Consider the following 27,556-nt stretch of genomic DNA (forward strand, 5'->3'; position numbering starts at 1 on the left):
CTTTAAGAGACTGATACAAATGAATACCCTTTCCAACCGTCCGGCTCTTCTCTTGTGATGCAGGCAATGAGGTTAGCGCTGCCTGCATTGTCTGCTCTAGAAGAGGCCAGAGCAGCAGAGCAGCATGGAACCTGGGACGGGGAGACTGTGAGTTAATGTGTTCTCCCACATGTGACTCTCCAGTTGTTGCAGAAATACACCTCCCTTCATTATCTTCAGTCTGCGCATGATGGGAGTCGTAGTTTTCAACAGCTAAAGAGCCACAGGAAATCATTTCCTGAACAGTTCACGGGGTAGCACAGTCCACGAGGGGGCACAGTTCACGGGGTAGCACAGTCCACGAGGGGGCACAGTTCATAAGGGGGCACAGTCCATATGGGGGTACAGTAGTAAAGTTCATGTGGGGGCAAAGTTCATAGGGGCACAGTGGCAAAGTTCATGTGGGGTCACAGTGGCACAGTTCATGGGGGCATAGTAACATCATTCATTAACCTCTTAAGGACCCATGACGTATGCATACGTCATGAGTCCCGGTCCTGCGATATAACGCGGGGTCACACGGTGACCCCGCATCATATCGCGGCGGGCCCGGTGTCATAGTGAAGCCGGGACCCGCCTCTAATAGCGCGCGGCACTGATCGCTGTGCCGCGCGTTATTAACCCTTTAGCCGCGCGCTCAAAGCTGAGCCGCGCGCCTAAAAACGAAAGTAAAAGTGCCCGGCTAGCTCAGGGAGCTGTTCAGGATCACCGCGGTATAATCGCGGCATCCCGAACAGCTGTAGCACAGGAGGAGGTCTTCTTACCTTCTCCTGTGCTGTCCGATCGCCGAATGAATGCTTCAAGCCTGAGATCCAGGCTTGAGCATTCAATTGCCGAAAACCCTGATTGATCCATTCCTATGGAGATGGATCAATCAGAGTAAAAGATCAGTACATGCAATGTTATAGCCCCATATAGGAGCTATAATATTGCATAAGAAAAGTCTAAAAAAATCATTAACCCTTTCAATTATCCCTTCCCCTAATAAAAGTTTGAATCACCCGGCATTTCCAAAAATAAAAAAAACATTATGTAAATAATAATAAAAATAAACATATGTGGTATCGCCGCGTGTGGAAATGTCCGAATTATAAAAATATACCGCTTTTTAAACCGCTCGTTCAATGGCGTACGCGCAAAAAAATTCCAAATTCCAAAATAGTGCATTTTTGATCACTTTTTATACCACAAAAAAGTGAATAAAAAGTGATCAAAACGTCTGATCAGAACAAAAATTGTACCGCTAAAAACTTCAGATGACGGCGCAAAAAATGAGTCCTTAAAGTGCCCTGAACACAGAAAAATAAAAAAGTTATAGGGGTCAAAAGATTACCATTTTAAACGTATAAATTTTCCTGCATGTATTCATGATTTTTTTCGGAAGTGATACAAATTCAAACCTATATAAGTAGGGTATTATTTTAAATGTGTGGACCTACAGAATAAAAATAAGGTATCATTTTTGACAAAAAAATTTACTGCGTAAAAACAGAAGCCCCCAAAACTTACAAAATAGTGTTTTTTCATCAATTTTGTCGCACATTGATTTTTTTTCCCGTTTCACCGTAGATTTTTGGGTAAAATGACTAATGTCATTACAAAGTAGAATTAGTGACGCAAAAATTAAGCCATCATATATAATTTTAGGTGAAAATTTTTAAGAGTTATGATTTTTTAAAGTTAAGGAAGAAAAATTGAAAATGAAAAAACGGAAAAAGCCCGGGTCCTTAAGGGGTTAAGGGGGCACATACACCTCATTCATTGTTTTAAGGGACGAAAAGATACAATTATTTGTTACAGGGCACATTGTTTGTCAATATTATATTTAGGTGCATAGTGTGTGGCAGTATTATACCCAGGGGCACAGTATGTGGCAGTATTATACGCACGGGTACAATGTGTGGCAATTATACGCAGGGGCACAGTATGTGGCAGCATTATACTCAGGGGAACAGTATGTGGCAGTATTATACGCAGGGGCACAGTATGTGGCAGTATTATACTCAGGGGCACAGTATGTGGCAGTATAATTCAGGGGCACAGTGTGTGGCAGCATTATACTCAGGGGCACAGTATGTGGCAGTATAATTCAGGGGCACAGTGTGTGGCAGCATTATACTCAGGGGCACAGTATGTGGCAGTATAATTCAGGGGCACAGTGTGTGGCAGTATTATACTCAGGGGCACAGTATGTGGCAGTATAATTCAGGGGCACAGTGTGTGGCAGCATTATACTCAGGGGCACAGTATGTGGCAGTATAATTCAGGGGCACAGTGTATGGCAGCGTTATACTCAGGGGCACAGTATGTTGCAGTATTTTACTTAGGGGCACAGTGTGTGGCAGCATTATACTCAGGGGCACAGTATGTGGCAGTATAATTCAGGGGCACAGTGTATGGCAGCGTTATACTCAGGGGCACAGTATGTGGCAGTATAATTCAGGGGCACAGTGTGTGGCAGCATTATACTCAGGGACACAGTATGTGGCAGTATAATTCAGGGGCACAGTGTGTGGCAGCGTTATACTCAGGGGCACAGTATGTTGCAGTATTTTACTTAGGGGCACAGTGTGTGGCAGCATTATACTCAGGGGCACAGTATGTGGCAGTATAATTCAGGGGCACAGTGTATGGCAGCGTTATACTCAGGGGCACAGTATGTGGCAGTATAATTCAGGGGCACAGTGTGTGGCAGCATTATACTCAGGGGCACAGTATGTGGCAGTATAATTCAGGGGCACAGTGTGTGGCAGCGTTATACTCAGGGGCACAGTATGTTGCAGTATTTTACTTAGGGGCACAGTGTGTGGCAGCATTATACTCAGGGGCACATTATGTGGCAGTATAATTCAGGGGCACAGTGTATGGCAGCGTTATACTCAGGGGCACAGTATGTGGCAGTATAATTCAGGGGCACAGTGTGTGGCAGCATTATACTCAGGGGCACAGTATGTGGCAGTATAATTCAGGGGCACAGTGTGTGGCAGCGTTATACTCAGGGGCACAGTATGTTGCAGTATTTTACTCAGGGGCACAGTATGTGGCAGTATTACACCAGGGGCACAGGATTTCTACAGAATCGTCTGAAAATGCCTTACTTAAAAACAATAATCTTTACTTAACCATATAGTTCTTGCCCCACCAGCGCCTCCACTTCTCTGGTGTTCCTCGACAGTCCAGCATTGATACATCATACATGCAGGCATCACCACTAATGCCAGTGATTGGCCGCTGCCGCATATGGGTGATAAATGTGATATTAACAGTGTAGGACCGATAGAGAACAAATGATGGGGCCAAAAATGGCAATATAAGAAAAGGCATTTTATAGTTCACTATTGACTACCAGCTAATGTCAGGAATAAAAACACCATTTTATTTATGTGTTTTTTTTTTTCTAAGGTTTTTTCAGAATTTTTTTCGAAAGGAGTGTTCCCCAACCAGGGTGCCTCCATCTGTTGCTAAACTACAACTTCCAGCATGTCTGGACAGCCGTTGGCTGTCCGGGCATGCTGGGAGTTGTAGTTTTGCAATAGCCAGAGGCAAACTAGTTGGGAAAACACTTCTCTAAAGATTCCTTTAATTCAATGACCACTCACTCAAAATATTTGATATTGTAACAACGTCTAATCTTATATTCTCTGTATTTCTTGTTTCTCAATAAAGGCAAATTGTTTATTAAAAAGAAAGAATAACCCAAACACTTTTTTAAAATAATTTGCCTTTAATTTATATGCATTTTCATCACAGTTTAGGTTTCATTCATACTTTAATAACACACACACATATATATATATATATATATATATATATATATATATATACACATACACGGTATATATATATATATATATATATATATATATATATATATATATATATATAATTTTTTTATGTATTTCTTTTTTTTGGCTGTGTTGTATGATATAACAACAAAAAGCAATAATCATTATATTATTTATATATATATATATATATATATATATATATATATATATATAATTATTTTTTTTGGGGGGGGGGCTGTGTTGTATGATATAACAAAAAAGCAATAATAATTAGATTAAATATTAATAACACGACATTTTTGGGGATTTTTACCTTTTCGTGTTATCACCTGAACTAGGAGTATTGGTACACATGTCCCTATTAGGTTTCAGGCATACCGCACACCCTCCCCGCAGACTTGTATTTATTCTCAGGTCCAAAATACATTACAAGAAACACACTCGACTGTGTTTTATTGGCACTTTTCAGCACGTCTCGGGTGGTTGAAATCACTTGGCCTTTGACTCTGTGCCTCCCAGCCTACCCGAGGTAAGGGTAAACAGCTTAATAAAAGGCATCCTGTCATGTCTTATTACTTAACAATAGCGTCATTATCCAAGATATATGCAAAAGTCACCACACTTTAATTAAAGAAATTTGCGCGCCTACAAGTGGGAAAAAAAAGAACACAAGGCGAACAGTATTTTAATGTATACCTGTATTTGTATGTCTATTTTTCACATAGACAGTTAGCCCGCATTATTTTCCTTGGCTAAAATAAATGCACAAAAATAATTCTATTAGTTGTTGATATTTATGAACCCACCTTAAATAAATAAATGAAGAAATAATAACAGCTATGATAATAAGGAGGATGACCAATGTTATTATTAGAAAATATTGACGTGATTAATACAAAAACATGCAGTAAGAGAACACAAAGTCCCCTGCTGGTAATATCCGTCCCTTTTTTTTCCAGGATCAGAGGTTAACCTAATTAATAAGCAGAAAGCAAGAAATGTCCAGCGAGGTAGGATGCAAAACAGGATCCTTTATTTAGGACACATGGTCAGCACATAAAACCAACGCGTTTCGGGTCAAGCAGGACCCTTAGTCATGGCATGCCACTATATAAGCAGGGTATGCCACTTCTATGGGGCGGCCAGGGGTACTCTATCAGGAACAAAATGACCCGCCCCCCCAATCCACCTGACAAACCGCCCACTTTATTATCCACCTATTTACCAGACAATGCAGGACACTTGTCCAGGATCACCAGGCCGGAAAGCGCCACCAAGTTGTTTGTGTAGGCTGCAGACAGTTTCAGCCTGCAGCCTATACCATGACCAGAGTGTGACCTCTGCCCTGATGCAGGTGGTGATGTCAGTTGTCAGCGCTACCTGCACCAGTGTGGTGGGGAAAAAGGACATGGCCGGGTGCTGTTCTGCATGGAAAAGGATGTAAGTATATATATTTTTGTATTTTAGCAGGTGAGGGGGACTACATGCCTAATGGAGGGGATGGATATTCTGAGGACTATCTGCCTACTAGGGTGACTGTTTGCCTAATTGGCAGACTGCCTGCCTCTTGGGGGAACTACCTGCCTTCTTGGAGTACTACCTGCCTACTGGGTTAACTACTGACTGCTGGGGGGACTACCTGAATATTGATGAGACATTTCTGCTTAGACAGGGACTATACCTGCCTAATAGGGGAACTACCTAACTGTTGTGGGACAGAAAAGAGAGAAAAAGGAGATTTGCGCCCCTAGTGAAGTACGTTCCTATTGAGGGATATTATGGTAAAGGGAAATACACTCACCGTACAGGGTTGCACTGAGAGAACAACACCTAACTATGCATATTCAGAATCTCTAGACCTGCAGCCATGGTCCTCTGGTATCAGGCTCATTGTCCCAGTTTGAAGCAGTAGGTAAGGCAGAAAATATGACCAGTCCTGGTGCTGGTTGAAGGAAGAAGATTGACTAGGACATCTGGTATATATACTTTAAAATTGGTTTATTTGGACAGACACAGGCAACGCGTTTCTGTTCCGAAACGGACCCCTCGTCAGGCAATGCGTTTCTGGTCCGAAATGGACCCTTCATCAGGCAAAGTGTATCAATACACCTTGCCTGACGAAGGATCTGTTTCGGACCAGAAATGCGTTGCCTGTGTATACCCACATAAACCAATTTTAAAGGATATATACTGGATGTCCTAGTTGATCTTCTTCCAGCAACCAGTGCCAGGAATGGTTGTTTTTTCTGCCTTACCTACTAACTGTTGTGGGAGACATACCTAATGTTGAACCTATCCCCTTAATAAAATATCTACTTACCTACCCACTTTTACTGTGTGGGACACCAAGGGGGACAATATTACTGTTTGAGAGACTATAGATGGAGAGATTGCAAGGAGGTGGGATGCATGTTGGAAAAGGAAGGAGTGTAAGATGTTTTTCTGGAACATTTTACAGAAAAGGAAGAATAAAAAATCACTATATGGAGGAATATTAGTTTGGGTGGGAACCCAGACTAATTAAGGAGGGGGCCCAAGTCCAAAATAGGATTCTAGTTACACTCCTGATCAGGACTATGACTAGGTGACCTAAAAGTGTTATAGAGGTATTGTTATAGAAGTATTAAATGCTCTTAGACATTGTTATACAACCATTTTTGGGTTATTGGCCAACAGACCAAACTTTTGAAAAATTTGCTCATCTCTGTATAATATATCATACAATATACACAATAAACACAATTTTATAAAAAAGAAAGCCGTGGCGGCAGCTCCACACGTACGTAAATCTATTGTGTCTCGGTACAATTACAAAAACATCAAGTAGTTAGTATACACGGTATATTGGTCAATCTGTACAAGCACACTTGCCAATTTACTGCCACCTTTGTGCCCTTTTATAGTTGTTAGGCTCCCTCTGTCCCCTATATAGTGTTATGTGCCTCTGTGTCCTCAAATGACCCTATGAAAAAACAACTCACCTTTCATACTGCTCACCCACTGCTCCTTGTCCAGTGTGCTATTCAGGTACTTTTCTCTCTCAGCTTCTGGTGCAGGCAGTGTGATACAAAGATGCTGCCCCATCCCAAGATGCCAGCCTCTGTTTCTGTCATCCAGAAGTTAAATAAAACTACTATATAGTGACCACAAAATTAAACTATGTAATGCCTAGATCAGGGGTCTCAAACTCAAATTATCTGGGGGCCACTGGAGGTAGAGGCTGGGTGGTGCTGAGCCGGGCCGCATGCGCCCCTCACATATAATGCCCCCATCATGTGCCCCTCACATACAATGCCTCCATCATGCACCCCTCACATATAATGCCCCCATCATGTGCCCCTCATATATAATGCCCCCATCATGTGCCCCTCACATATAATGCCCCCATCATGTGCCCCTCACATATAATGCCCCCATCATGTGCCCCTCACATACAATGCCTCCATCATGCACCCCTCACATATCATGCCCCCATCATGTGCCCCTCATATATAATGCCCCCATCATGCACCCCTCACATATAATGCCCCCATGTGCTCCCCACATACAATGCCTCCATCATGCACCCCTCACATATAATGCCCCCATCATGTGCCCCTCACATACAATGCCTCCATCATGCGCCCCTCACATATAATGCCCCCTCATGTGCCCCTCATATATAATGCCCCCATCATGTGCCCCTCTCATATAATGCCCCCATCATTCCCCCAGACAGGCCCCCAGATAGATGTGACCCCCATCTGGTAGGGCTCCCCAGTAGGTACACAGGCCCCCAGAAAAATATGACCCCCATCAGGTAGGGTTCCCAAGTAGGTATAGAGGCCCCAGATAGATATCATCCCCATCACTGATGGGGGTAATATCTATCTGGTGGCCTGTCTACCTACTGGGGAGCCCTACCTGATGATCAGGTAGGGTTTCCCAATAGGTGTACAGGCCCCCAGATAGATATTACCCCCGGCAGGTAGGGCAAGTAATTAGGCAAGTTAAGTTAAGTTTCACAACTACAGTACCTACATCTCCCTGCCGCAGCCTAAAACAAGCCTTCTTTGCGGGGATGCACGCGTTAGGTGACGTCATCACGTGAGCTGCTCAGGACGTCAGCGTCCCGGGGGTGTCCGGCGCTGTGGATGCGATGACGTCACCAATGGAACGCATCCCTACAGTAGCAGTGTGTGCCGATGTGTGTGAAGTCTTCCTGCATTTAGTGCTGCTTGCCCGAAGAAGGGCTAAATGCCTGAAGAAATCACCTACCCAGCGCAAAATTTCGTTCCGCCAGCCGCAAATGGCCTGTGGGCCGGGAGTTTGAGACCCCTTGCCTAGAAACATAATAAAGCAATGAAATATGTTCCTATTGTACTTAAGGGTGCGTTCACACGTGCGTATTTTCTGCTGCAGATTTGCTTCAGCCGATTTTGCTGCCCATTGAAATCAATAGGCAGCAAAATCGGCAGCAGCAAATCTTCAGATCTGCAGTAAAAATATGCACGTGTGAACGCACGCTAAATAGTGCCTGTCACCAAATAAAACTTTTAATATAGTGTTCCTGGTGTAAGTAGCAGACACTTTCCCATTCACTTGCTTTTAAAATTATCATCATAAATATGTTTAAAATGTAATAGAAAAAACAGACACTAGGTGGCCCTGTTGTGTTCCCCGCTACAATTAATACAGTGAGTTTGGTCTTCTCCGGGCCTGCCAGGAGACCAAACTCAGGAAGTGCTTCTCTGCACTGAGCTTAAAAAGCCTAATTGAAAGCTGCATAGAGCCTCACTGAAACATGTATAGAGCCTCACTGAACCCTCTATAGAGTCTCAGTATAAGCTGCACAGAGCCTGAGGTGTTCTATTCATCACAATGCTGAAACGATGAGAGGGCAGAAGTGGCCCCCCAGCAGGCTTCAGTGATGTCATGCCTGCTGGGAAACGCTCACTTTCCCCTGCTGGGAGATTGACTATGTGAGCAAGAATAAACGTAAGATATAAAGCTTTTCATTGCTTAGAATTGTTTTAGGGGTGGGAGGAGTGTTAGGAGTAGTTAGGGAACATAGCCTGTGGTAGTTTAGAAAAGTTAATTTGGTGACAGATACTTATTAAGTAAAGCTACCACATAGTGCTCAAATAATATTCACGTAGATTCATTAAATACTTCCGTCATGCATTGCCAAAATGATACCAAGAGTAACAGAAGAGTTATAGCAGAGTTACTGGGACATAGTCTACGATATAGAGTGGACAGGGAAGATGGAAAATATGGTTGTTGGTAATTGTTTATAATAGAATAATGTTTATAATATAAGACACAAGGTTTCTTGTCTTTATGTGTAATTTTCACCATTTTATAGAGTTGAATATAGTCCGGTATTGTCTGCAGTGTGCCAGGTCTGCATTGACATGCCATAGGAACAGGGTTGTTTTTGTTGTTTTGTTTTTATTTAAAGGGGTACTCCCCTAGAATTTTTTTTTTTAAATCAACTGGTGCCAGAAAGTTAAACAGATTTGTAAATTACTTCTATTAAAAAATCTCAACCCTTCCAGTACTTATCAGCTGCTGTATGCTCCACAGGAAGTTATTTTCTTTTTGAATTCCCTTTCTGTCTGACCACGGTGCTCTCTGCTGACACATCTGTCCATTTTAGGAACGGTCTGGAGCAGGATAGGTTTGCTATGGGGATTTGCTCCTACTTTGGACAGTTCCTAAAATGGACAGAGGTGTCAGCAGAGAGCACTGTGGTCAGACAGAAAAGAAATTCAAAAAGAAAAGAACTTCCTCTGGAACATACAGCAGCTGATAAGCACTGGAAGGGTTAAGATTTTTTTATAGAAGTGATTTACAAATTTGTTTAAAGGGGTACTCCGCCCCTAGACATCTTATCCCCTATCCAAAGGATAGGGGATAAGATGTCAGATCACCGGGGTCCTGCTGCTGGGGACCCCGGGGATCGCTGCTGCAGCACCCCGCTATCATTACTGCGCAGAGCAAGATCGCTCTGCACGTAATGACGGGCAATACAGGGGCCGGAACATCGTTATGTCACGGCTCCGCCCCTCGTGACGTCTCGGCCCGCCCCCGTCAATACAAGTCTATGGGAGGGGGCGTGGCGGTCGTCACGCCCCCTGCCATAGACTTGCATTAAGGAGACGGGCCGTGATGTCATGAGGGGCGGAGCCATGATGTCACGCTGCTCCGGCCCCTGTATCGCCCGTCATTACGCACAGAGCGAACTCGCTCTGTGCAGTAATGACGGCGGGGTGCCGCAGCGGGGATACCCGGGGTCCCCAGCAGCGGGACCGCGGCGATCTAACATCTTATCCCCTATCCTTTGGATAGGGGATAAGATGCCAGGGGCGGAGTACCCCTTTAACTTTCTGGCACCAGTTGATTTAAAAAAATAAAAAATTAAATAAATGTTTTCCAGTGGAGTACCCCTTTAATTCTTCCTCTTCCCATGTGACTTTTGACGACAATAAAGAAATCAGTTCGCTTCGCTTTCCTTGCACACAGCAGTGACTGTGACACATTGGTAAACGACGCCTTTGTCTATTTATATGTAAAACCTTTGCCTCGCATACACTAGACAGCAGGTATCACTGCTTATCGTTGTCCGCAGTATATCGCTACATTGATTATAAGATTGCCCCAGGTTCCATGCTAATAAGAAGCAGCTGTACCATACCTTGTAAGGAATAAATCATCTGTGCAGACCACAGTGATCTTCAGCGCTGACCACAAACCACAGGAACATGTGTGTGATCATACATTAAAACTGTACAACAGTCATTCCACAAACCGCACATTACAGAGAGCAGGGAAAGGCTAGGTAAATACTGTATAGTTATGAAAATCAGGAGAGGACATTTCTGTATGTTTATATATATACAATTGGTGTCAGAAATAGATAAGATTTTATTTCAAAGCAGCCAAAATACCTTATTCTTCACAGATGCCTTCCGAATTTTAGGAATTTAAAGGGGTACTTCAGTGGAATAGTTTTTTTTTTTTTAAAGGGGTACTCCACTGGCCAGCATTCGGAAGTAAATGTTCCGAACGCTGTTTTCGCGCTGTGGGAGTCGGGCATGCCTATTGTGATGTCATGGCCATGCCCCTCAATGCAAGTCTATGGGAGGAGGCGTGACTGCCGTCACGCCCCCCTCCCATTGACTTGCATTGAGGGGGCATGACCATGACGTCACAAAGGGCGTGGCCGACCCCCGCACAGCGTTCGGAACATTCACTTCCGAATACTGGCCAGTGGAGTACCCCTTTAAACCAACTGGTGCCAGAAAGTTAAACAAGTTTGTCACCCGCATTCTTATTACTACAACACAATGATTTACCACTGAGAAACTACAGATACTCCCTGCTTAGTTCTCTTGTAGTGTCGGCTAGAGGGTGTATCCCCTCTTTTTGGAGACAGGAAAAGATTCCATCAGGGTCCTTTTGGCGTGCAAGAGTGAATGATGCCATGTATTTGGAGAACTTGCGACTGTCGAATAACGACGCAGAGGTTGATTTTATGAGTACCTGGCACGACTGGAAATGCTTTCAATCCACACCAGAGACCCCCACGATCTTCCTGCTACCCCCGGTGTTCGTTGGGTGCAGCGCCGGAGGCTTGTGATGTCTCGTCCGCACCCCGCTTGTGATGTCATGACCACACCCCCTCAATGCAAGTCAATGGGAGGGAGCATCACGGCCGTCACGCCCCCTCCCATAGACTTGCATTGAGGGGGCATGGCCATGACATCACGAGCGGGGCGTGACCGTGATGCAACAAGCCTCTGCCCTGCATCACCAGACATCCAATGCGGAGCGAAGTTCGCTCTGTGCACAGGATGTCTGGGATGCCGCAGCTGAAGGGAGACGGGTAGGTAGGGAGATGGTTAGGTAGGAAAGGGGGGAATAAAGGACTCAGAGGACTAGGTATAGAGAATAGGAAGGCTTAAATTGATTGTTTTATAGAGGAGATAGTGAGCAATAGGATTTATGCATAAATAGTGTCTCTTTGCCTGTTTTCTCTTTTATCCATTGATGTTAAATGCGGTGATATAAAGAATTTATTTAAAAAAAATAAAAATAAAAGCATATTTGTAAATTACTTACATTTAAAAATCTTAATCCTTCCAGTACTTATCATCTGCTGTATACTACAGAGGAAGTTCTTTTCTTTTTTAATTTCTAATCTGTCTGAACACAGTGCTCTCTGCTGACACCTCTGTCCATGTCAGGAACTGTCCAGAGTAGAAGCAAATCCCCATAGAAAACTTATCCTGCTTTAGACAGTTCCTGACATAGACAGAGGTGTCAGCAGAGAGCACTGTGGTCAGACAGAAAAGAAATCCGTCCAATTACTGTGGAGCATACAGCAGCTGATAAGTACTGGAAGGATTAAGATTTTTTTTTATAGAAGTCATTTACAAATCTATTTAACTTTCTGGCACCAGTTAATTGTAAAAAAATAAAAATAAAAACAATGTTTTCCACCGGAGTACCCCTTTAACATTTGCAACAATTTTTTTTAAATATATATTTTTAACTAGAGATAATCTAAATATCTATCAGTCTATAGTGCAGTCTATAATACGGTCCATAAAAGCAGTAAAAAAAAAATAAATAATATTTGCTAGCGAATAAAAAAAAAAAGATTTTGTAATTTTCTTGAATATGTATTCACATGATGCATTATCCTATAGTAAAGAAACTATTGTGCATGCATGTAAACATTTAATACATGTACAGGGAAGGAAGGGAAAAAAACGTGTGTATGGGGTGATCCACCAATCGAAAAGTGATTATTAAATCACAAATGTCTTTTTATTGTTGTAGAAACCAAACACCATGCATTTCAGGGTTTGGGAGACCCTTCGTCAGGTTACCTGGCGTCAAGCAACTCTTAAGCCCTGAAACGCGTTGTACTGTGTTTCTACAACCTTAAAAATACATTTGGGACTTAATATTCACCCTCGGAACATTTGCATCTTTAACCTGACAAGCCTCTATGCCGATACCCGGAAAGCTGCATATTAGTTGTGTCTAATACGCAACCACTCAAGGTGAGCAGGATTCCCTGGGGGGTTTCCATTCTCCTTATTTTATTATTGTGCTGGATATATTGCCCTATAAGGAGCTCTGTTTTCATTTCCTCTAGATATTAAATATTTACTACAGTCTTCATTTATTTATATTCATGTAAAGAAGTTGAATTTGTGCAATTATATTGAGGTATGTGCATATTGGAATGTAGGACAGCAGTATTGTTCAGAGCTATTAAAGGGGTACTCCTGCGCTAACCATCTTATCTCCTATCAAAAGGACCCCAGCGATCTCTCCTGCAGCACTTCTGTTTTTCAGCTGCGCAGAGGAAGGATCGCTCTGTGGCTGATCATGGCCGGTGCAGGGGATGGAGTATCGTGACATCACGGCTCCGCCCCTCATGATGTCACACCCTGCCCCTTAATGCCAGCTTAAGGGAGGGGGTGTGACGGCCGCCAAGCCCCCTCCCATAGACTTGTATTGTCATCAGCCACAGAGCGATCCTTCCTCTGTGCAGCTGAAAAATGGGGATGCTGCAGGAGAGATCGCTGGGGTTCCCAGCGGCGGGATCCCTGCAATCTAACATCTTATCGCCGGAGTTCCCCTCTAAGGAGTTATCAAGAATTCCATAAACATTGCCGCTTCTCCTTAGTTTACGTGTGGTATTACAGTTTACTTACATTGAAGTCTATACTAAATCATAAGAATTTTGTTGCAGATTTATTGTTAAGTTGCAGCTGTGAATTTTGTTCTTAAAATCTGAAACAATTAATTTTATTTTGATTAAAAACTCTCAGCCGTCATGCCCCATCCCATAGACATGAATGGAGGGGGTGTGGCAGGACGTCACAAACACGGAAGGCCCAGGCTGTGTTCGTAACACCGCAGTTCCGGCCAGGAGATTGTGGGGTGCTCTGCCCCTAGACATCTTATCCCCTATCCTTTGGATAGGGAATAACATGTCTGATTGCAGGGGTCCGGCCGTTGGGGACCCCCTCTATCTCCCTGCTGCACCCGGCATTCGTTTAGAGTCTCGGGTGCAGCACCAGAGGCTCGTTAGGTCACTGTCGCGCCCCGCTCATTACGTCATGACCCCGCCCCCTCAATGCCAGTCTAAGGGAGGGGGCATGAGAGCCTCCACCCCACATCGCCAGCCATCCAGCACAGAGCGAAGTTTGCTCTGTGCTCCAGATGTCTGGGGTGCCGCAGTCGAGATTGCGGGGGTCCCCAGCGACGGAACCTCTGCGATAAGACATCTTATCCCCTATCCTTTGGATAGGGGATAAGATGTCTAGGAGCGGAGTACCCCTTTAAAGGGGTTATCCAGGAAAAAACTTTTTTTTATATATCAACTGGCTCCAGAAAGTTAAACAGATTTATAAATTACTTCTATAAAAAAAATCTTATGAGCTTCTGAAGTTAAGGTTGTTAAGGTTGAAGTTAAGTGCTCTCTGATGACACCTGTCTCGGGAACCGCCCAGTTTAGAAGCAAATCCCTATAGCAAACCTCTTCTAAACTGGGCGGTTCCTGAGACATGTGTCATCAGAGAGAACTTAGACAGAAAAGAGCAACCTTAACGTCAGAAAGGATTAAGATTTTTTAATAGAAGTAATTTACAAATCTGTTTAACTTTCTGGAGCCAGTTGATATATATATATATTAAAAAAAAGTTTTTCCCTGGATAACCACTTTAAGGGTTGAAGGAATACTCCAGGAAAAGTGATACACTATCGTATGCTAGGTGCAAGTCCTGAGGGTGTAGGTTATGTACTTGCCAGTCTAGGACCGGACATACTTAAGAATTATTCATTTTTTGCAGCAAACCGATGAAATTTGGCGTGAAATGAGATGGATCATGGACGCCCTTCAGTATGCCAGATATAAACAACCAGTGGCTGGATTGCCTATCACAAGATTTCTAGACCTCTCAGAGGAACAGAATCAGAAGAAGAACAATTCTACATCCTCTCACCTAGACTGTCTACCTTCCCCATCTCCATCACCAGAACTGCACCGGAGGAAGACTACAAGTGGTAAGATTACTGTCACAGTCATTTGCAGTATTATTTCCTACCTAATATTTATGCTTTTATCTTTGTGACATGCCAATAAATGCACTGAATGTGGCCATTGGTTTAAAATGAAGAATAGCCCAGTTGCTGGGGAAAGTGATTTTCTTGTTGACACCTCAGTAATGTTACTCTGGGCTTGAGGTGATATCTAATCTTCATGGCCTATCCACCGGAACAGAATAACACTGCAGTACCTTGCACCACCACTACTCAGAGAACTGTAGTGAACAATGAAGAAGCTGTGGCACTCACATGAGCTTTGTGGCCTCTTCAAGCAGCCTATTAACAGGTGTAACAGGCATTGGACCCCTCCCCCCAATTTGACATTGATGGCCTATCTGATCTGTAGGCCTGTAGACATCTTATCCACTATCCAAAGGATAGGGGATAAGAAATCTAATGACGGGGGGTCCTGCCGCTGGAGACCCCCACGGTCTCCTTGCTACACCCGGTGTTCGTTTAGAGCATTGGGTCTAGCGCCGGAGGCTTGTGACGTCACGGCTGCACCCTGCTCGTGATGTCACAACCACACCCCGTCAATGCAAGTCTATGGGAGGGGGCGTGACATTTTTCTAATCCTAGATAACCACTTTAAAGGACGGTAACAATCTTATTGTGAGCTGACTTTCTTGTAAGAATTTGGTGGGCTTGTGCTCATACACAGAAGCCAGTCAGAATAGGCAACGCTGCATGGAATAGGACACAAGCAATATGGACTTGGATTTAAATGATGGATTTTAGACTCAGCCTTCATTTAGTACGAGCATCTAAGCTGGAGGCAGATTTTTTCCTTCTCTGGACAGTTCCTAAAATGGACAGCAGAGAGCACTGTGGTCATGACATCAGAGGAAATGCATTTCTTTTTTGGATTTCTCTTTAGTATACAGCCCCTAAAAGGTACTGGAAGGATTTAGATTTTTTAATAGAAGTGATTTACAAATCTGTTTAACTTTCTGGCACCGGTTGATTTAAAAAAAAAAAAAGGTTTCCATGGGAGCACCCCTTTAACCATCCGATTATCGGACCATAAAATCGGATGAAATCGGATTGCAAAAAATTGAATACAATCTTATGTAAACATTTCTTTGCTATCCAATTTTAAAATTGTATCCAAAAATCGTACAGATGAAATTTCCTTCCAATTTTCAATAAAAATCTGATCCTGTTTTTAAAATTAATATTTATGCCAATGGCAATAAAGTTTTATATATTTGAAGAGTATGTGCTTTGAAGTCTACTGCGCATGCGTACAAAAAAATCGCACAGTCACACGATTCCATGCGATTTACATAGACATCAATAATTTTAAAAAATCTGACACAATTTCGATCCAGTTTTGAATCTGGATGAAAAATCGCGGTCAACCAAGATTTTCCCTCCGATCTTAAATCGTGCAAAATTGGATGTGAATCAAAACTAATGCATTTGTTGTCTATCATTAATGAATGGAAGTCAATGGATTCGACTTGGCATGAAGATTTGTACAATTTCAAAGTAAAAAATCGTGAGAAGTAGGATGGTAAAATCGTGATGTGAATGTACCCTAAGCTTTCCGTAGCTTTCGACAGTGACAGGAATGGTTTTTGGGGATGGTTTTTGGGGTTGCTATAATTCCATAGGTTTCAGGAAGCACATATCTCATCCGTGGAATGCTGGGTAAGATATAGGGAATCCAGAAAATACTTTCCTAGCGTGACTTAGCTTTAAGGGGTGGTGCGTGATGTCATGAGGGGCGATGTTATGATGTAACGCGCTCCCGGCGCTGGCTCTAAGCGCTCAGAACATTTTGTTCTAAACGCTGAGCAGCAGAGTACCCCTAGACATCTTATCCCCTATCCAAAGGATAGGGGATAAGATGTCAGATCGCCGGGGTCCCGCTGCTGGGGACCCCGGGGATCGCTGCTGCAGCACCCCGCTATCATTACTGTGCAGAGCTTGATCGCTCTGCACGTAATGACGGGCAATACAGGTGCCGGAGCATCATTACATCATGGCTCCGCCCCTCGTGGCGTCACGGCCCGCCCCGTCAATACAAGTCTATGGGAGGGGGCGTGGTGGTCATCACGCCCCCTGCCATAGACTTGCATTAAGGGGACGGGCCGTGATGTCATGAGGGGCGGAGCCATGACGTCACGCTTCTCCGGCCCCTGTAGCCCCCGTCATTACGCACAGAGCGAACTCGCAGAGGGACCGCGGTGATCTAACATCTTATCCCCTATCCTTTGGATAGGGGATAAGATGTCTAGGGGTGGAGTACCCCTTTAAGGGTCATTATGCCAGTCTGCCAAAGAAACATAATTGGTAAGCAATAAAAAAAAAAAATTCCAAAATCTGAAAGAGCAAGGATATAATCCTTCTTAGGGTATAAAGGCCTGGCTGTATATGGCTTTTGACTTTGTAACCGTATATACCTTTTAGGTAATTGACCCCTCCAGTGTCGATAAATTAGAGTTAAAAAGATGAGCTAATTAGGATTTGGAGCCCCCTGGCCATTCCCCTCAGCTGCTAAAACCGAGCAAATTTGGCCCTCTCACCAGTTAGTCATTCCCCTGTCAATCAGGAGGGCAGAGGAGGTGACCAGCACACAGAGGGGACTAACTGGTGAAAGGGCGAAACTTTAATGAACTCTAGCAGCCAAAGGGAACACCCAGTGGACTCCAAAGATTAATTTCCAGGTCTTTGTGAACTCTGATATCTCGGCACTGGAGGGATCAATTAACTAATGAGAGTTATGAACAGATTTAGGGTTAAAAGCCCTAAACAGTCATGTCCTTACATCCTACTTTCAGATCCACTTTAATTCTTGGTTTTACCCTTCATTATTTTAGGCATAGATTAATTTGAAACAGAGGGATTCAATTAAATGGGTATTTCGGCTTTATAAATCTTATCCCCTATCCAAAGGATGGGAGATAAGATGTGTGATCTTATCCCCTCCGTCATGCCCCCTCCCATAGACATGAATGGAGGGGGTGTGGAATGACATCACTATGGGTCACGTCCCCGTCTCAGAGGCAGCGCCCGGCACAGAATGCCGGTGGGCTGCACAGAGATGCCGGAGGTCCCCAGCGGTGGGACCCCTATGATCATACATCTTATCCCCCTATCCTTTGGATATGGGATAAGATGTATAAAGCTGGAATACCCCTTTAAGTGTTGGATTCTCCATTGGGATGTCAAATACGAACATCCCCAAATACTTAAACTAAGTATTAACACAAAATAAATCTAATGGGAGGGCTATGGATTTTTACAAGTTAGAGTTGATATCCCAAGATAAATGTATAATAGCCCAGTTGTCCAGAGCCCCTTGTTCCCAAGGAGGTTTAATGAAGCAGTAGTTGTGTATGGTCCTTGCTGGTCAGATTGTACTGGACTTATAGAATTAGCCTACTACAGGACTTGTTGAGGACCTTTGGAATACCTTGGGAAGTGATCAGTCTGTTTGGAAGTCAAGGACATCATTTCATATTGATTATTTTCAGTGGTTAACCCATTATTGCCTATGCTTGATCTAACCGATTCAGGGCCCCAAAGGGCCTACTATCAAAGCTATGTGTAAAGTCGTAGACATACAGTAAGGGGTATTAAATCTTTTCTTTCTCCATTTCATCCGTTTTGACTTTAAGCTGGGTGCCCACAGTTTTTTCAGAAAAATATTTGGGTATGAGTTTTTTTAACATCTTATTTTTTTATCATTTAGGGTACATTCCCACACGGCGTATTTGCTGCGTATTTGCTGCTGCGTATTTTATTTTCTCTGTTGAAGTCAATGGGTAGGAAAATACACAGCACCAAATACGCAGCAAATACGCAGCAAAATACGCCACGTGGGAATGCACCCTTAGGTTTTATTTGTATGTGTTCAAATTGTCTTGACTACTGTAGGTGCTAAATGGCAAAAAACAAACAAAACAAAAAAAACAGAAAGTAAAATGCTTGTAGTGTAAATAAGTAATGCATTGTGGTCACCAACCTGCAGGTTATGGACGAAACCAAGTAAAAAATGTTTTGGAAAATGTTGCCCTTCAGCGGCTTTTATGGATTCAGCAAAACGTCATATATGTGTTTTTTTCTTCTGACCTCATCTTTGTATTCTATCAATATGATTTATATAGTGGTAGTTTAGTGCGCATAGACCTTAATCCTCTAATTTCCCTCAAACCTCCCATCTCATCCAGCAATACACTAATGAAGAATAACAGTGGGTAGCTGTAGTGTATACAGTAAATGTTACAGGCTTCGCCACTTCAAAGCAGCCCAATTTACCACTAAGTCAATTTAACCAGAAAACCACTAAACGAAAACCCTCCCATCTAAACAGTTCCAGACAGGTGGTGGAATAAGTGTGAGCGCATTCAACTTACTTTGGACGTCTATGGTTTTGGAGCAGAGCATGAAAAAAAAAGCGACGATTCGTCTTGGAAGCTAAAATAATGTCCCATGGATTTGCTTCAGTGATCTACTTTAATTCGAGAAGAAGTAAAATGGGCTCCTGGTTAAGAATAGGTGTTTGCTTATTTAGATTTGAGGAGAAGTTGGGATTTCTACACAGTTTGTACATGGTTCTGTGCACCTCAAGTTGTTTGCTTTTACATTCCTTGATGTGGTTTAAATAGGTCACTGGATTTAGCTGTAAATGTTCTGGAGGTTTGTGGTTTAGTTTTTTTTTTCCTCTCCCTTTCTTTTCTATGTAAGGACTTGTCTTGTTTTTTCTTCTTCTTTGTAATGTCATAATAAAGCAATTGACAGGAATGTAAGGAAACACAAGCATCTACCCAATAATTTGTCATTGAATGGCTAACCGAGGGAGTTTGACATTGGCCACCTAAAAGGGGTACTCTGCCCCTAGACATATTATCCCCTATACAAAGGATAGGGGATAGGATGTCTGATCACGGGGGTCCTGCCGTTGGGGATCCCCGCGATCTCTCTGCGCACCCGGCATTTGTTTAGAGCATCAGTTGCAGCGCCAGAGGCTTGTGATGCCATGGCTGCACCCTGCTCGTGAAGTCACGACCACGCCCCCTCAATGCAAGTCTATGAGAGGGGGCATGACGGCCGTCATGCCCCCTACCATAGACTTGCATTGAGGGGGCGTGGCCATGATGTCATGAGCAGGGCGTGGCTGTGACATCACGAGCCTCTGCCCTGCATCACCAGTCATCCGGCTGTGGAGTGCCACAGCCAAGATCGCAGGGGTCCCCAGCAGTGGGACCCCCACCATCAGACATCTTATCCCTTATCCTTTGGATAGGGGATAAGATGTCTAGGGGGGGGAGTACACCTTTAAAGATTTAGGAGGGCATTTATCACCATGCGCTGGCGGAGCATTCATTTAGACTGGCAGTGGAGAAGCCGGACTTGATAAATGCCCACCATACTGTTTAAAGCGGAAACTACAATACCCTATGTGTTTCATCCATAACATTAAAGCCACTGACAGATGATGTGAATAACATTTATAATTTCGGACAAAGTGACCCGTGAGTTATTGAAGTTGATATTTTTTAAAGCATGAAAATGGGCAAATGTAAGGTTCTGAGTAATTATGAAAAATTACAAAATTGTGATGTCTAGAGTCTTTCCAAATGGTAGGGCCTGTTGGATGTTTCTGATATGCATTGGTCAGTGTCCACAAAAATTGGTCTAATAAAGGAAAACTGGCGAACTGACAACAGGGTCATTAGAGCCCAAAGATCATTGGTTCATGATTGTGGGGAGCAAAGGCTAGCCCATCTGGGCCAATCTCGGCAGAGGCGCTGCTGTACCACAAATAACTTAAAAGTTAATAGTGGCTATGGTAGAAAGGGGTCAGACCAGTGAGTGTCTCCATGAAGACCCTTGTGTCCATTTTAGTTACTTTCAGGGGTGGACATGAGCATCAGAATTGGACCATGGAACAATCGAAAAAGGTGGCCTGGTCTACAAAATCCCTTTTTTTATCACACAGATTGGGCAGGGCTTTGTGTGTTGCCTACTTGTGAAAATAGATGTCACCAAGATACCCTGGTGCCTAAGGGGGCCCCAAAACACATCTACCCCATAAGAGACCACTTATATTAATTGGCACATGGGGCCCTGTTGCAGATTTTGCATAGGGGCCCAGAAGCTATAAGCTACGCTTCAGCATACCACCTATTTAAACATTGTTACAGGCCAAATGCACCCTTTTTGATGATAGTTTTCCCTGATGGTAGTGACCTCTTTCAGCAGGATAATGTGTCCTTTCACACTACAACATTTTTACAGGAATGTTTTGGAGGAAAATTACAAAGAGGTCAAGGTGTTGACTTGGATTTCAGATTGACCAGATCACAATTTCATTAAGAGTTTGTGGGATGTGCTGGATAAACAAGTCCAATCAATGGAAGCCCTGCCTCACAACTTACAGGAATAAGGGGGAGGTTTACCAAAACCTGTCCAGAGGAAAAGTTGCTGAGTTGCCCATAGCGACCAATCAGATTGCTTCATTTTTTAATAGGCTTCTGAAAAATGAAAAAAACTATCTGATTGGCTGCTATGGGCAACTCAGCAACTTTTCCTCTGGCCAAGTTTTAATAAATCTCCCCCCTAGTGCGAACAAAGGGTTATTCATATTTATCGAATATGTATTCCCTAATTTGGCCATTTACACTTTTATTCCTATTGCAGCTCTGTGCAATGCAGGCGGGAAGCCGGCTTGTCGTGCTCCCCTGCTTCCTCAATATTCCCCGCTCTGCTCTGCCCTTCCTGAATATGCAAACATCTTCACTCTCACGTCACGACGATGTGAGAGCCTGCGGAAGGGGGGGGGGGGATTTGGGAGTGAGAGTGAAGATGTTTGTATATTCAGAAAGGGGGCGGGCAGGGTGGGAAATATTGAGGAAGCAGGGGAGCTCGACAAGCTGGCCCCCCGTCTCCATTGCCCAGAGGTGAGTAACCCATTGTTTAAAAGCGGTTTACTTGCACTATAACCCAGTATATACTGTTGCCAATATCTTGGTGGTACAAGAGGTCCTAATATTACATATATACTGTTTCTAAGACAGGAGTGTGAGAAAGATAGTTAGGTCAGTACAAAGTAAAAGATATTATCCATAAACAAAGGTATGAATAAAAAGCTAATCTAAACATTATTAAAAAAGCATATTCTGAACTACTGCATACATAGCAGGCTTTAGTTGTGATATTTGCAAGGTGAACCTTTTAACATATTGCTGTTATGGAAGATACACAGAATGTGAACAGAGCTTAAAGGAGATCTCCACCAAAAAATAACTTATCCCCTGTACATAGGATAGGGGATAAGTAGCTGATCTTGGGGGCTATGACAGCTGGAGCCTCCCCATTATCACTGAGATAGTACTTGGCGCTCAGTGCTGCAGCCGGTACTCGCTCCACTCATTCCTATTGTAGCGCCAAAAAGACCCAAATACAGCTCTCGGGTCTTTTCGGCGCTCCCATAGAAATGAATGGAACGGGTTCTGTATATCAGTAGACATGTGCCCCTCACTGCGAGCGCTGGGTTCCGCAGTTTGCATACTTATATTGCCTTTGTTTTCTAATCCAGCCAATCAATTGGAGATGCCAACCGAATTGCAGTGGCAGACCTCCTTTCCGTCCGGACCAGCTCTCAGCATGGAGTCCTATATGACAATCATACGGAGCAGGGTGGGTTAGGGAGAGGATGAGGCATGCCGCTTAAGTATTTATTTACTTAAATATGTTTTTTTATTTTGAAATTGCATTATTTGACACCACAGGGCAGAACGAGGATTCATGGTGCTTAGAACCCAACTTGTAGGACCGCAGTTTGGATTACGTAAATAAATCCCAAATTCTCAAAAATTTTTAGGAACCGCTACAAAAAAATGAGCAAATATTCTCTTTAACTTAAGATAATAAAGTAAGAATTTCTGACATCATCCTAACATTTCTCTTACCATCTTTTTACTAAACCTTTTTTCATTTCCCTTTAGTCCGTGTAGAATTTTCCCCTGAAATTCGTTGTTTCAGAAAGTTCTAACCTAGGACTGATAACACACGTCACTGTTTCAGTATTGCTACATGTGAAGAAAGAGCCTTGAAACTTGATTTAACAAGTTATTACAGGCTCCAGAAAGTGGAATATTTTTCCCATTGACACATTACACAGCAACAATATGATCCTGATACTTAATCCTTTATACCTATAACTGTCTGAAAGGCTCCACAGCCCATTAACTCATTTCAGCGTGGGTTCTCTCGACAGAAAAAAAAAAAATGCTACAGCGTGAAGACAAATAGGAGTTTGCTCGATGCTGAAAAGAGTTTCTGTTTTACAGACAGATCTCCATTAAGAAGGAACACACTTGGGTAAGGAGCTAAAATCACTCTACAGACAGATGAAGATCTGGGGAAAGGGCTCCGCTAGTAGAAACTCCTGGCAGTGCCCCATTATTTACAGTCTGGGTAAACTGGCCTTAAGGACTCATTTTTGTTGAGGGTTTTTAGAAATTAGTCTTATTCCAGACAGAACGAACAATTGCTACTTTTCTTAGTAAATAAAAACAAAAAACTAGATAAGAATATTATCTGCATATCTTATCATAGCATGTCCTCAGACTACTGTTCTTGTCAGTTAGTAGACAAAGTTTGAGCCTAAAACGTCTATAAAAGATTACAATAAAGCACCATTTATCAGTTACTTAACCCCTTTGTTGTATCATAGAATGGTTAAACAACTATAGTTTATTTGTTTGGCTATTCCTGTATTTTAATTCCCCCCCATTGTGACACATAGTGCTTTATTTTTGTAACCATTTTTTAGGAGTCTTTATGTTTTGATAATAACAAAGACAGTGAAAATAAGATAACAAAAAAACAAAAACTAAAAAAAACAACGTTATTTGCAATTCAATTTTTCCAGTAGTCACATTTTTGTGTCCTGGATCCTTTCAATAATAAAGTAGAGTTTTTTAAAATTATTTTTAATTATTTTTTCCTAAGACCATTCTTTCTGTAATTGCCAGAAAGTAATAATATGAAAGAAGTGTTCTTTAAATACTGTAGATAAGCATATGTTTTTGTCAAAGAGTGTTGATGTGCCCCAGGAGAAAGGAGCACTGTCTGCTGGGGATCCGGGACAAGTGTCCTGGATCCTCAGGGGCGGCGGCGGCGGCAGCGGCAGGCCCTGTACCCAGCCAGGCCCTCGGACAACGTCCAATCGGACTGGCTGGTCAGTCCGCCTCTGGCTCTATAGCAAAACAAAGTCCCATCAAGTAGTCTGTAAGAAGGTTGTAAGATATACAGTAGTAGTACAGTCCTTAAATGCAGTACAAGTCCTAACAACGAAGGATACCATGTCTATGAAGTGACACAGGGTCCTATTACACTATTTAATAGGGCCAACAATAAGCCAATGACTAATAGGGTCATTTTGACCCCCTTGAAAGTCATTGGTCGTTGGCCACACATAGGGAACGTGTAGACTCTTTAAACAGTAGCGGCTCGCACTGTGTAACAGCCCTAAGTTGCAGATAGCAGTAATGTCACTGCAACATCCCAATGGGTGGTCCCACTGTGCCACCAACTGGTTTGACTTTGGGCTAAACTTGGGAGTAGAATCTTGGCATTCTGCTGGTTTTCACCCTTTGTACTGCTCAAGGTTGCAGATGCTGAACTTCAGCTACAGGAGGAAATAACAGGTCACTCCCAGCAAGACTTGCACCAGTTAGCCAGAAGACAGATGGAGTGAGCTTCAGGTGGATAATAAAAAATGTTGTGATATCCTCTTTAAATTTTAGTGAACATGGATAGAATTGATCTTTCTCGCGTATTTACACAGGGAAATCGAATTACAGATGACATTAGTAGTGAATTGATAATGTACATTTTTCTTAAAATGTCACCTATTTCTATGACAAGGACACATTGTCTTCTTCTGGTGGGTGAGTGGGGCCTTGCAATGGGCAGAGAGTCCTTCAAAAGCTAGGGGCCCATGGGTGGAGATAACGGGCCCTGCTGTTCCGATACAAGACGTAATTTCGGCCATTAGCCACAGCCACTGGGTAAACTACGTAGATTACTATATAGAAGAAAAAGTGACAGCATTGGCAATTAATCTAGATATAATAGGGGGAGGAGGTTGTTGGTTGCACTGGCTGGACACTTATTAGAAAAGGAGGCCCACTTCTTGTTTTGGAGGCACACCATTGGATTTACTATCTCCTTTATGGACCAGTCTAAAATTGGGAACTACACAAGGTATTCCTGCAAGGAACATTAATACTAGGGGATGAAGGTGCTTTACGGATCCACCATACAATGGCAGTGGCAGACAGAACACTAAAAGTATACAATTTTTTCTATATATATATATATATATATATAAATATATATATATATATATATTTCTGTGTATATGATTTCTTTTACTTTTTTTAATATACCCCCTTCTGTGTACTTAAGCAGAGTTAAACACTGGAGACACAGATGTAATTTGAAAGATTTATACACCTAGTGCTGTAAGTCATGGACCCTGTAAAACTAAGCTACTTGGTTTTGTGACTATGCAGGAGGGCCCTGTAGTCGCTTAAGTCCTGTGCGTTCAGTGCACATAGAGACATCATTCAGCCACACACTAAAAATACAGTGGTGCCTTGGGGATGTAGTCTAGGTAGAACAGTGAGCTCCTTCAGGTTTGGTAATGTCCTCTTGCAACTGCTTCAGGGTTTATTGGACTCCCAGTTACTCAATCCCATCATTGTGGAATTCTAGCAGGATACAGCATATACATATATATGTGTGTAAGCCCATTTTGTTTTTACTAGATGCCTGCCTGAAATCTCTGCGTACTTGTGGTCAAGATGCTTTCGCTGGTGGCGTGAGTCATCATTCTAGTTATAAATAGTTGCAAAGGCGTATTTTCCACAGTTTTCTAAATATTCGCCTTTTAGAACCGCAGGGGTCAAAACACAGCCTCTAATAAGAAAATTAAGCAAATTAACTATTTAATGACATGACACCTAATAACACAGATGGTAAGAGCGATGTTTGTGTTATTATTAATGCTAATTTAAAAAGAAAAAGTTCTCATTTCAGCAAATGAAACCTTCGCTCTATTAATGCCTTTCAGCTGTTCTCATCAAATACTCCGGCCATGAAGACTATATTTCCCCTGCCATAATATTACGGTTTACATTAGGAAACCTGACCCCACTTCTGTTTAGCAGCACTTATGAAAATGTACAGTGTTCAGTAGTGTCGCCAGCTTTACTGCAGCTCAAATGGCATGTCAACTGGTAGAACACATAGTATATGGCGCAGACAAATTACAAGGGAAAAGGGGCCCTATGGACAGGTGAACAAGGTATAAATGTCAGCACTGCCAGCAGAGAATTTGAGTTCTGAATTCAGCCATGTGATAGTTATATATATATATATATATATATATATATATATATATATATATATATATATATATAAACTATTAATAGATAGGAGCTAAAAATAAAAATCTTTCTTTAGAAATTTTCTACATTCAGCAACCAACCAACCTATTTTTGCAATAGTCAGATTGCCAAACTGTATGGAGAATGCGAAGATATCACACTTATTAAATTACTCCTAGGCCACCAGTAACAAAAAAATATATAGTGTAACCCAAAAAGAAAAACACACAAGCCTACAAAACTTTTACATGGAACTTTTTTTTGCTTATTGAACAGCTTCCTCAGCTTTTTACCTGTCTCTTGTCCATTTGTGTGTTTCCTAGTGCCTACTAGTGATGAGCAGCAGGGGCCATATTCGAACTCGCGATATTTCACGAATATATTGATGATTATTTGTCCTATATTCACAAAATATGCATATACGCTATGTTCATTCACTTCTTTTCCATGCAAAAATCCGCATGAAAAATTCACATAAAAATTCTCATGTGAAAAAAAAGCAAAAATGAAAATTCACATGGAAAATTTGCATAAAAATTTGCATGTGAAAAAAATAAAATAAATAAAAAACGAATATTCATCATTACGAATAAATAGCACTATATTCTAAATATTCCCGAAATCGCGAATTGCCGATATTCACGATAAAAATTTGCATTACGAATATTCGCGCTCAACACTAGTGCCTACATGCTTTGTCTATTAATGTTTTTTTTTTTTTATTGTTATTCGTGCTTTAATAAAATATACTTTTTCTTTAAAAAATTATTTGGTGTTAGGTGTGGCATGGAACTTTAATAGTATAAAAGTGCAATTATTGGTACACTGAAAAAAGGGAACAAAATCATTAAAGTACATAAAAAGGACAAACACAACAACTGATGATATGTGCTTGCGTGGTAATCTCTAGCAGTATAACCATATACTAGTACGTCAATATATATAAAAAATGGTCAAGGCTACATAAACAAATACCTTGCACATAGAATATGGGATCTGTAGTATAGCACTATACTGCATAATACAGGCAAAGGCAATAAAAAAGGGCAAAGTGCCCACAAATATAGGCCACGAAGTGTAGTGCATGCACCAACGGCATCATCTGCTAGGGAGCCACATGGGCCCCAGCCTTTACATGTGTTTCTGTAAAAATTACCTTCTTCTGGGGGTGTTCGTCCTTTTTGTGTACTTTTCTTGATTTTAATT

General features: G+C 42.3%; 1 protein-coding gene across 11 annotated transcripts in view; it reads left to right on the top strand.

Annotated features, from left to right (window-relative positions):
- Positions 1-27,556, top strand: part of ANKFN1 (ankyrin repeat and fibronectin type III domain containing 1) — a 597,928-nt gene that overhangs the window by 526,170 nt on the left and 44,202 nt on the right. For all 11 annotated transcript variants that reach the window (XM_056550598.1, XM_056550604.1, XM_056550603.1 and 8 more), the window contains one exon: positions 14,684-14,897. In XM_056550598.1, the coding sequence (XP_056406573.1) occupies positions 14,684-14,897 (214 nt within the window). The remainder of the gene's footprint in view (positions 1-14,683; positions 14,898-27,556) is intronic.

Source organism: Hyla sarda, chromosome 13, assembly GCF_029499605.1.
Source record: "Hyla sarda isolate aHylSar1 chromosome 13, aHylSar1.hap1, whole genome shotgun sequence".
NCBI lineage: Eukaryota > Metazoa > Chordata > Amphibia > Anura > Hylidae > Hyla > Hyla sarda.